Source organism: Pagrus pagrus, assembly GCF_965226575.1.
Source record: "Pagrus pagrus genome assembly, chromosome: 17".
Taxonomy (NCBI): domain Eukaryota; kingdom Metazoa; phylum Chordata; class Actinopteri; order Spariformes; family Sparidae; genus Pagrus; species Pagrus pagrus.
Genome location: NC_140201.1, coordinates 6281961 through 6293815, shown reverse-complemented (window position 1 = coordinate 6293815; position 11855 = coordinate 6281961). Strand labels below are relative to the sequence as shown.

The 11855-nt window shown below is 43.3% G+C and overlaps 1 protein-coding gene across 1 annotated transcript; it reads left to right on the top strand.

Annotated features, from left to right (window-relative positions):
- Nucleotides 1-233: 233 nt before the first annotated feature.
- sall3b (spalt-like transcription factor 3b) lies at nucleotides 234-11038 on the top strand. The gene is made up of 4 exons (XM_084380260.1): nucleotides 234-1093; nucleotides 5479-8415; nucleotides 8500-8843; nucleotides 10180-11038. Exons 1-4 carry the CDS (start codon nucleotides 1012-1014, stop codon nucleotides 10570-10572), a joined length of 3756 nt encoding a protein of 1251 aa, XP_084236386.1. The 5' UTR covers nucleotides 234-1011; the 3' UTR covers nucleotides 10573-11038.
- The last annotated feature ends 817 nt before the right edge of the window (nucleotides 11039-11855 follow it).

The window sequence follows — 11855 nt, the reverse complement described above, 5'->3', positions numbered from 1 at the left end:
GCAAAAACTACAAAAGTAAAGCTGTAGTAAGATTACAAACTCCTCACATCCCTGATCATCACTCAAGAGGAAGATTTCTTTTCCAACATAGAGACATTTTCAGTCTATAATGGCGCCAAATTGTGGGAGGTCGTAACAAATGAAGCAAGGGCTCCAACACCTCCTGTGGTATCCTGGCAGTAGCCTATCGCAGCCGGCTGAAGGGCAGCTAATGATGGACCGGAGGCGGAGGCAACAAGGAGAGCGCCGGTGCTGCCTCGGACAAACCAGGGAGTCTCACTTCCGACAGCCACCACTTTGAGATCGGACCTATCTGTGACCTGAGCGCGATTTTTACGCACAAAGTTTGACTTTACGCGCGATTTTTTTTTATCTGTTTTACGCAAGAATTGCCTCCTCTAACGCATCGATTCTGGACTTTACGCGGACTCGACATAAAGCCTATCATCCTGTGGAAGGATGACTGCTGCTGCTTGTGTTGTTCGATGTGTGTGAGGCGACAGATTCAACCGAGACATCCATCCATCCATCCATCCATCCAGTCAGCGCAAACTGGAGCTTTTGGCACAAACTCACCCAGGAGCTCAGGATGGAAACAAGCCCATCTTAAACCTGAATGATGTGTAACACTCGGCCACAAAGTTAAACCCAAGACTTCTCGAGAAACTCACAGCACCTCAGGTCGGACTGAACCATGTCGAAGCTGCTCGGACTTGTGCGTAAAAGCAGCCGCGCACCGGACAGGAAGTGAACTAATTATTATTAAACCCCATCCCTCATTTCCATATCTAGCGTGAGTCGGCTGGAGCGCAGCCAATCACCCAGCGAAGGGCAGCAAGAGTCGTAAAAGCATTATCCTTCCTCCATCACAATCACACTGACATGCGCAATCTGCACACGGGCATCAACACCAGCCGCCTCGTCCGCTTATTTCACCGACCCCGCTCCCGCTGAAGGGTCCCATTCGCTGCTCGTAGATGAGTCGGCGGAAGGCAGCAGCGAGAGATCAACATGTCCCGCCGCAAGCAAGCCAAACCGCAGCACCTGAAGTCCGAGGAAGAGGCGACACGGAGCGGACTCCTCAGCAGCGATGGTAGGTGTCCGGGAGGCTTCAGACCACTTTTACTGGCTTTACTTCAGCTGCTGAGAAACAACAACGACTGTCGTGAAAGATCCGCTTCGTTTGTAGAACTTAACTGCAAACATGAAACATTTTAAGTAGAGAAATGTGATGAAATTGACTTTTATTGTGGCTCTATGTCTAAAAATATCTTAAATTAAAGGTGGACGAACTGTTTTGCGCACTGAACAGAAAACACAAGTGGCTCAGGTTGGTTTTACTTTCCTGTTTCGGCCTGACTTTATTTTTGATGTTATTTAGTTTCAGTTTTGAAACCTGACAAATGAAAGCTTGTTAGTCTAAAAAGTGTAGCAAAAAAAATTAAAAAATGTATTTAATGGTGAAAAATTTAATTAGTTTTTAATGTTTTAACGAAAATCAGATCCAGATTTATGAACTGACGACCATGATGACACAGTGCGGGACACAAACGATGCAAACTTCTCACGAATGAAACCAAATTTCGTGTTTTATTTCATTTATATTTTACAATTTAGTAAAAAAAACAGGGCTTGCTGTAAATAATCTCACTACAGGACGATATATTTTATGTATTTCTGCAGATTACGTTTGAGGCCTTCCTGTCAGCTATTAAAACTTTCACATTTTCAGAAACATTCACATCGTAAACCAGGAGGAAATAATCTGCAACGAATATGATGATCTTAAGTTTGTATTTACACGTTTGGAAACTCTGTATTTTATTGTTACACTAATCTATTTTCTGTGCAAATTAATATGAACAACAAAATAGATTAAATGGATATCAACATGTAGCATTTCTCAATCTTAACGTGTAAACGTGTGTAAATAATTATATTTTTAAATGTTCAGCCTTGTTCACATTAGATCTCCCTTCATCATCTTATTGCCAGCCTGTGTTATGATGCACCAGAGGCCTTACATCATTTTTAATATTTCAATATTTCATCAAACAATTTAATTTTCTCCTCATGTTCATAAAGGGAACCCTGCACCTTATTTGAATCCTGTGATCAACACTGATGAGAACTTACTCACATCAACAATATTTTAACCATAAATTATCGTTTAAACTATTAGATATGTTTTTATCTTAAATCGACTGAATTTTAAATGGAGTTTTGAATGCGTTCTCTAAATTTCACGCAAAATCTTTGGGTTAGATCCTAACTGACGGTTCATAAATCTAAATTAATCTAAATTAATCCAATGTAATATGATTTATTCAACATGTGTGTATTTATTTATATTAATGTCGACTTTGTTCATCATTTATGGCACCAAAACCCAAAAAAAGCAAACGGCCTGCATAAGACTGAGCTAATTTCATGCAGTAACACAAATCATCACCATCACAGCTCTTGTTTCATGTTTTTCAGTAAAATTATTTGTCACTTTCTGATTATCTGTGGCTGTGAGAAGGTGTCGAGTGAGGCAGAGGCCCTCCCACAGCCCTGCAGCCAGGCGGGGGGCTTTGATTGAGCCTGCTGACTTAACCTTTGTCAGCCTCACCCTGCGAGGGGCAAGTGCTCCGTGTCTGGATCATAATACAATTAGTACATCTGAACCGGTGACCTCTGCAGCCCGGAGGTCACGCAGAGAGGCAGAGGGGCATCAACGCTGGGCTGAGAGCCTGTTTGCTTTTCAACTGCGGCTTCGTGATTTTTATTTTTTCACTCCTCGCCAAACTACACAGCAAGAAACAGACATAAATCTGTTTTCTGCTCCTCACAATATGGAGTGAGTGAGAGTGACAATTTAAAATAAATGTTAAATCAGTTGTGTTGTTGTATCTGGAAATATACTGCGAGCTTTAAATCAAAGCGGATCCCTTCTTTGTTGCTTCTGGAAGTAAATCTGACAAAGTGCAGACAAAATCCTGAGCTGAAACAGTGAAAGTGTTTTCGCGCCTGTGTTTGCTGAATCGCCTTGGTGATCTTCAGACCACCCACTTGGTGAGCCAGCGACTCTGACTATTTACTGACGAGTTTGACTTTTACACAGATTATACTCACTCGGCTGTGGTTGCACTCGTCTTTTCTGACCTGAGGAACAACAAAATCAGTTTTTATCATCTCAGATGTGACAGAATAGGAAGCTACAGCCTGGGACGTATTACTCATTAATACTGAGATTTCTGTGTGTGTGTGTGTGTTTGTTTGCATGAGGCTGTTTTGAGTGTGTTGCTCTCAGACGACTCGCTCTTTCAGGTGGTGAAACACGGTGATAATTGGAGTGTATTGACTGCAGACAGGAACACACGCGCACAAACTACGTGCACGTACGCACACATACATGTTAAATTGGGCACAAACACACGGACGCTTAAAACACTTTATGTCCCCGTTTACTGTGTTTAAGAACAAAGGGGCAGCACATATGTCGGGCCACACACACACACACACACACACACACACACACACACACACACACCACCTTTGCTGTCATATTTTATGATTCCTGATTATGAGGCAGAAAGACATTTTTTTTTTTAATAAAACAAATTAATTAATGTCAAACCTAAATCTCTTAATATCCATCTAGCTGCTTTTCATCCTTTTTAAAGGGGCACTATGTAGTTTTGGAGAAGAAATTTAAACGCTGAATTTTAATATTTACAATATTAACGAGGCAATAATACAAACTCAGGAATAGTTATCTTTCCCATAACTGAATAAACAAGCTGTTGTCAGAGGAAAACAAGGCCCCCAGAACACTGTTTGAAGCTAGAAAGGTGGCAGGGTCCGCCACATATAAACAAAGTGAAACAGTATGAAATCGTGTCGTCCTTTAATGTCAGTTTGTTTATTTAGTTTGTTTCGACATAAAAAAATCAGTCAGCGAAGATCTTTCTCTTCTGATAAACATTCCAAAAACTACGTAGTGCACCTTTAAATTGTTGTTCCCTAAATGTTCACAGGGAAGCCCGAGTGTATGTAACAATAATTTACTATTGATTTCCCCCAAATCTTTCCATCTGGTACCGCTGTCTGATTCCTAATGGGGCAGAGCCTGAACAGATGCAACAGTGATTCTAGTGTAGTGTCACATCTTTTCTCACTGAACGTCAAATAACAACTACTGGAAGAGGAGAAACAGGGAAACTGTGACGGCAAAAATGCTGTCAAACAGAAGGAAAACATTTTTTAATGCAGATCTGTTGTATACATAATTATTTGATATACATCTAAATGTGATAATCTGTAATCACGTTAGAAGTCAGAACAACAAATCCATGTTATGTCCTGTTCAAATCAGTTCTTTCATTGGTCTCTTCTGCTTTGATTTTCCTGTAAATTTAGAGTTTGAGTGGCAAAACTTTGCACATATCATTTTGTTATTTATTGTAATAGAAACACGATTTATTGAAGCTGTAATATTATAGATTAAGGTCTATCAATATCAGCTTTTTATGCCACTGTCTTGGCCAAGACTCCCATGGAAAAGAGATGCTGAATATTCCTGATTAAATGAAAAATAACAATAAAAGTAATTCACTTATTAATTACAGTTCTGTTTTTCTGGACATGGGAAAACAATTACACTTATCAGAGTATGAGCATGATCAGTAATACAGTAATAATAATGAATTTATAATGTGTTTGAGCATCAAATGGCTCAATTTTCTCCCTAAAAACTCACCCCAGAATTCAGGTTTTTTAGGATAAAGATGAGCCACGTTAGTGAAATGTGTGAATGAACCAAAAAAAATCAATATACTGTATGGAATTTCATTATCTGTCTGAATGCACAATTGAGAGGTCACATCACTTCAGTGAACTTTATTGATTTTTCGTAAAGATTATTAACAGGGGGTGTGGATTTAAAAAGGCCTGTCAGACGCTTTAATGTGAGCCTGTTGAATTTTTAAGATTGAAAGTGGTGTCAGAAAATAAAGAAATATAGCTGTACACATTTAAATTGTTAGGAACACTTTGGCTTTCCTATCATCTAATTTCGGATATAAATAAGGAAAAATACGACAGTTGAAACTCAGAACTCCCTTCAGCTTCAGCTTCCTCTCAAGCAGCATCATAATTAGAAGAAATATATTTTCCACACTGAATGACAGTGTAACACACTCTGTTTGTATTAGCTGAGATGTTTCATCACTTGATCTGTTCCTGGATGTGTTTTGCATCATTTTACAAAACCCTCCTTGTGATTCAGCTCGACATGTTTGTTATCTTTGGACACTTCGGGGTCTCTTGTGGAATTTTAAGTTCACCGAGTTTGAACAATGCTCGTCCACACAACACGAGTTTGGAAAGATGGACTCACTGCTGTGTGTGTGAGGATTAACTACAACGTGATAAAGGAAAATGTGTCCCTGGACAATAAATGAACAGTTTTGTCTTTTTCTTTCACGCTTTCAGGCGTCGTTGAGGCCGTGGAGAGAGAGGAGACCGATGGAGGCTGCCACCACAGCACTGAGGAGACACACATCTGTGACAAATGCTGTGCTGAGTTCTTCACTTGGACTGAACTGAGCGAGCATCACAAAGTCTGCACTGATGATCCCTTGGTGCTCATAGTGAAGGACAATGAGCGGATGCCAGCTCCTGAGGAGTCTCCTATCGGACCCTCTCCTGTTCCCAGTGTGGCCTCCAGCGACTCGTCCGCAGCAGAGTCCACGGACGCTGGCTTCGAGCTGGGAGAGACACTAGTGAATGACAACGACAGTCTGGATAATTTAGAGGAAGGTGTTGATCGAGATGAAGCCATGGAGCTTGAGCATCGCCCACAGGACACCACAACCTCCAGCCCTCAGCCTCCAGATTCAGCTGAGTCCACCTCCCCTCTGACGCCAGCTGCTGGCAGCTACAGCATGCCGAGTACAAATGTGACGCTGGAGATCCTCCACAGCACCAGGGTGGCTGTGGCCCAGTTCTCCCAGGGGATCAACAGTTGCGGCACTGGAGGGAAAGCAGCCTCAGCAGCCATCCCGGTGATCCTGGAGCACCTGCTGGCTCTGCAGCAACAACAGGTCCACCAGCTGCAGCTTATAGAGCAGATCTGCAGCCAGGTCGCCATCATGAACAGACAACCAACACAGGGAGCGTTGAACCCAGTCTCCAGAGCTCTGTCTCTGGCTCCTAACCCTTTCCCTTCTCAAGGCATCATCCCTCCTCCCATCCTGCCACTGTCAGGGACGATGCCTTCCACCGTCAACGGACAGGCTGCTGTTTCTTTGTCCTCTGTGCTTGAAAAGTCACAAAGCCCCCCCTCACAAACTGTATGCGGGCAGTCCACCTTTAGAGATGTAACATGTACCTCAGCTTCCTCAGAAAACTCAACCCCATCTCACTCCAGCTGCAGCAGCAGCATCTCCACATTACTGCCTCCTTACACAGGCGGCAGCAGCATGAGCTGCACTCAGACACTGAGCTCGTCCAGCCCGCTCTCCCTGGGCCAGAGCGGCCTCCTCAGCTCGTCCTCCAGCCTGCCATTTCTACCTCAGAGCCCCCCCAGCAGCGTTATTTTCCCCAATCCCTTGGCTAGCATCGCCGCCACAGCTAACGCACTTGACCCCCTTGCGGCCCTAATGAAGCACAGGAAAGGGAAACTGCCTAACGTGTCCTTGTTCGAAACGAAGCCCAGCCCTGAGGAGCCCTTCTTCAAACATAAATGCAGGTTCTGTGCCAAAGTGTTTGGCAGCGACAGCGCTCTGCAGATACACCTGCGCTCGCATACAGGAGAGCGGCCCTTCAAATGCAACATCTGCGGCAACCGCTTCTCCACAAAAGGGAACTTAAAGGTGCACTTCCAGAGGCACAAAGAGAAGTATCCTCATGTGCAGATGAACCCCTACCCGGTGCCAGAATATCTAGACAATGTGCCAACGAGTTCTGGGATTCCCTATGGGATGTCCATCCCTCCTGAAAAACCTGTCTCCTCGTGGCTGGATAGCAAACCTGTTGTAGCAGCTCTGCCAGCCACTATGGGTCTTCCGCTTTCCTCCACTATGAGCAGTATCGGAGGCTCAAATGACCCTGTAAGTGTAACACCATCCGTTAAATCTCCCTACCAGCCAGCTCCTTTTGAATGTGTATCTTTGTCACCTAACCACAGAGGCAGTGAGGCTCATTTCTCTCCTGTTTCAGAGTCGAACCGTGAGACCGAAGCGTCCAATATACTGAAAACAGAGGGGGTCCACCTGCCCCAGAACTGCTCCCTTAGACCAAGAGCCAACACAGTAACAGAAGCAACCAGCAGCACGATCCCATCTGTGGCCACCACGCCTGAACCCATCACCTCTGCATCCCCGGCCTCCAACTCTTCGCCTCTCTCGCTCAACTCAGACGAAACTAAACTCCCAACTGGCTTCCTGGACTCTATGCAAACATCTGAAACCTCAAAGCTCCAGCAGCTGGTGGAGAACATCGACAAGAAGATCACAGATCCCAACCAGTGCGTCCTCTGTCACCGCGTCCTCAGCTGTCAGAGCGCGCTAAAGATGCACTACCGCATTCACACCGGGGAGAGGCCCTTTAAATGTAAAGTGTGCGGCAGGGCCTTCACCACCAAAGGCAACCTGAAGGCTCACATCGGTGTCCACAGAGAGAATCCTCCTGTTCAGGTGCAGCACTCGTGTCCACTTTGCCAGAAGAAGTTCACCAACGCTGTCGTCCTGCAGCAGCACATCCGCATGCACATGATCGGGCAGATTCCCGACTCGACGCTGGTGGACCGGCTGCAGGAGATGGACAGCGACCTCTCTGTCAACGAGAGGAACTTTGACAGCCTCAGTAGCAACAGCAACGAGCTCATTGATGATATTTCAATGGAGGAAAATGAGGAAGAGGAGGAGGAAGAGGTAGAAAACATGGAGGAAGGTGTGAATGCATTTAAACCGTTGATCTCTGATTGTAATTCTCCTCCTAAGTCCTTCGCTCTTGTTTCAAGTATAGCTGCTCTGGAGAACCAAATGAGGATGATTGACTCTACTGTGAGCCTGAACCACTCGTTTGGTTTGAAATCCCTCACAAATGGTTTTAATGACCACCTCATTTCGAAAAGCTCTTTATCGGAGAAGAGGTTGGAGAACTGCAGCCCAAATGTGTCAGAATCCTCCTGTTCGCCTCGTGTATCGGCGTCTCCGATTCACAGCAACTCAGAAGGCATGACGATCAAATCACCTGCAGTGAACAGCAGCAGGCCAGAATCCCAGGAGCCTCTGGCAGCCTCAGTGAAGAGAGAGCAATCCGAGTCTCCTACCTGTGCTTCAGAGCCGAGAGGAGTACAGGCCAGCAAGCTGTGTGTGAAAGAGGAGGCTCCTTATAGTGTGTCCTTCCAGCTAAGCAGAGAGAGAGGTACGTTTCAGTTCAGTGTGCTCAAATAGTTTTCTTTTCAGGACGTCTCCATTAAAAGTTTGACTAATGTTACTTTCATTTCAGCTGCAGGTCAGAACATCCCCAGCCTGGTCACCAGCCCCTCGTCGGGCCTGATTAAAGCCGAGATGAACAGTCACAATCATCCAAACAACCCGTCCGAAGGGCAGCACCCACCGTTTAGCGTCCACATCCCTCCGGCTTACGCGTCAGTCGGCAGCCCGGGGATGACCTCCCTGCTCGGCCCCGCTCCTCCCCGACGAATGCCGAAGCAGCACAACTGCAACGTCTGTGGGAAGAACTTCTCGTCGGCCAGCGCCCTGCAGATCCACGAGCGCACACACACCGGAGAGAAACCGTTTGTGTGCTCCATCTGCGGCAGAGCTTTCACCACGAAAGGAAATCTGAAGGTAGATGTGCCGTCTGGATTGAAGCTGAGTGCTTTGTTAAACTGTCTGGTGGCAAATATCTTCCTTTGGTCAGATATTAGATCACGTGATGATCGAGGGATCGCTACAGCTACAGCTAAAATAAATTATTCCATCAGTTTTTAAATAAAATGGTTTAATTAATGTGCTTCCAATGCAGTGGATAATAGCACACTTCCTGGGCCTGTCTTTGAGTGTTTTGATGCATTGCAGCATCATAACTCCTTCCAGTTGCAGAGAAACAAATCAGTCACAGGTTATCTTGCATAAATAAGACTAAAGCAGAAAGTAAAGCCAGTTTGTAAATTTAAACTATCCCTCAACTTCCTGTTAACGCACAGATTGCTCCATTTAATCAAAAAGAGAACAAATTCTACATTTCAACATATTTATTCTCATAAGAATCATTCAACCTTGCAATGCATGCAAAGGTAAGAAACTGAGGGACAGTGGAAGTGTAAACATCGACCTTTCAAAATAAAAGTCTGTGCTAAATCCAAATAAGATTCAACAGGAATTTAAACACCCAGTTCATAATAATTAAACGCCACATCTGATCCACGATGTTTGTGTCCAGGTCAAAACATCCATGTGAGGTCTTCACATTGTTGGTTTTGTCCAACCATTGATACATGGCAACAACATAACCTCCCTCAAATTGTAGAGAGGTTTTCTTGCATACGTGTGCTCTATGCCCTCCCAGGGAAAAGTGAGAGCAAAAAAGAGAAAATTAAGCCAGTTTGTAAATGTAAACTATCGTTAAACCTCATTTTAAAAGAACAGAATGTTCTGCTCTTATCAAAAAGTTACAAATTCAACGTTATGACATATTTATTCTCACACGGTTACATTTAAACTTTAGCAAATGAAAGATAATTAGGAGAACCACAAGTGTTACATTCACCTTTCAAAATAAAAGTCAAAACTTTGGAAAACTTAAACAATAAATAAATAACCCTACAGCCTTTTTCTGTATTTTTTTTTTCATTTTCTCTAAAGACAAAACAAAACAAAAAACTATTTAGGGATGCAATTTACAATTATTTTCTTTATCAATTATTCTGCTGATGATTTTCTCCTTTAATCACTTGATTGTTTTCTTTTGGTAAATGTCCATGATAATTTCCCAACCCCAAGGTGACATCTTTAAATTATTGTTTTTGTCCAACCAACAATCATCATATTAATGTACTGAATAAGAGAGTGTAGTTCAATGGAAAGATTGAAGTACCAACTCTTTCAGTTGATATATACTGGGACCATCCTTGCTGAACATGTTCACAACATCCAAATCTAACATCTCGTGTGTCATTTCCAGGTTCATATGGGAACTCACATGTGGAACAACGCACCAGCCAGGAGAGGCCGTCGGCTGTCGGTGGAGAACCCCATGGCCCTGCTGGGTGGAGAGGCGATGAAGTTTGGAGAGATGTTTCAGAAGGACCTGGCAGCTCGAGCGATGAATGTAGACCCTGGATTTTGGAACCGCTACGCAACAGCTATCGCCAACAGCCTGGCCACGAAGAACAACGAGATCTCAGTGATTCAGAACAGAGGCATCTCTCAGCTCCACCCTCTGACTGCAGGCATGGACAGAGTGAGCGCCGCAGGAAGTCCCATCAGCAGTCGGACCAAGACGGGCATGGACCTGGGAAATAATAGACATTTTTCTATGCTGATTGATGACAGCAAAGAAATTGGAATCAATTGAAAGAAGCTGAGTGGTGACTTGAAACTTATGCAATCTATTATGGACGTTAAAATATTTGTAAAACACCTTGTTTGTTCTTATGTATTATATATAGACTTAAAAAAGAACTTTTTATCAATTGACAGAGAATCGTAGGGTATTCACGTTTTGCTATTTTACTTTGCCGTCATTTGTGAACGTTTTCTTTTTCTATACATTGAATAAGTTGTTCAACTTGTACCTGAGAATCCCTACGGTGCTTGGAGGTACGGTTGCTCTGAAGAAGGGGACATATGTTTTCAAATCAATAATGCAAAGAGTCTGCTATCTCCTCCGGACAGCTGCCCAGTGCTGATAGCTAGTGCAAAGCACAAACCATCCTCATAAATACACACAATTACGAGTTGCAGTGAACTACTGTCAATGTTTTGGTGAGACATTGTCATTCTTAAACAACACTTGGACCGAATAAAAACTAGAACAAACAGTCTGTATGTTCAATTCACTACCTCTGTCTGTTTAAACACTGAAATGTGCCCACTTGTCTTGGTGTTATTTCACACACTGCTTCAGCTTTATCGTGTCATTAAGCTTCATCTTGGCTTTAACTTCTGGTGCAAACTTTATCCTGACTATGCATTATGGAAGTGACTTAGCATTTTTCTTCAGATGTGCACTCATGAACAAAATGCAATGCAAAACTGCACCTTTCTCAAACTGCAATACATCCCAAAACAGGTTTCCTGAATACTACTACTACTAATAAGTTCAGAGGTTTTTTTTTGTGCCATTAGTTTCCAGTTCACATAAGCATGAATCACCTTTGTATACATCAGTGTTTTGTTTTTCCAATGATCTCTTTCCAAACTTTATGATACACGTGACATCTTGCAGTCCATCTCCACTGTGACATGATGAGTACAGACAGGTCATTTTCACAAACCACCTCATCGTTTACCAGAAGCACATCAGAAAGGGAAAGTTTTTCAGATTAATGGAGTCTTCCTTGGAAATTGCTGGGAATAATTTTGGGATAAACAGCCATTAAAAGCTCGTTATGCCTACTTATCTGGAATATGATCTTGTACTTAAAAAAAAGTAAACAAAGTAAAATGAATGGTTCAGGATTGACTTACTGATGAGAAAATGGGGGGAAAACAGTTTCCACTCAAAGCTTCACTTACTAGCTTTTTCTCACGGTCTTTATCAGTCATTATCTGCTCTAAATTCGTTTTATACACGAGACAGTTTGCCTCTCTCTTAATTTTAACATGCCTGTTTCTCATTATCGCTCCACACAAAGC

Excerpts from the sequence above, each read along its gene's own strand:
- sall3b (XM_084380260.1), top strand. The coding sequence starts at position 1,012 with ATGTCCCGCCGCAAGCAAGCCAAACCGCAGCACCTGAAGTCCGAGGAA. Across the intron at positions 1,094-5,478 it reads CGGACTCCTCAGCAGCGATG|GCGTCGTTGAGGCCGTGGAG; the intron begins GTAGGTGTCCGG and ends TCACGCTTTCAG. Across the intron at positions 8,844-10,179 it reads CCACGAAAGGAAATCTGAAG|GTTCATATGGGAACTCACAT; the intron begins GTAGATGTGCCG and ends TGTCATTTCCAG.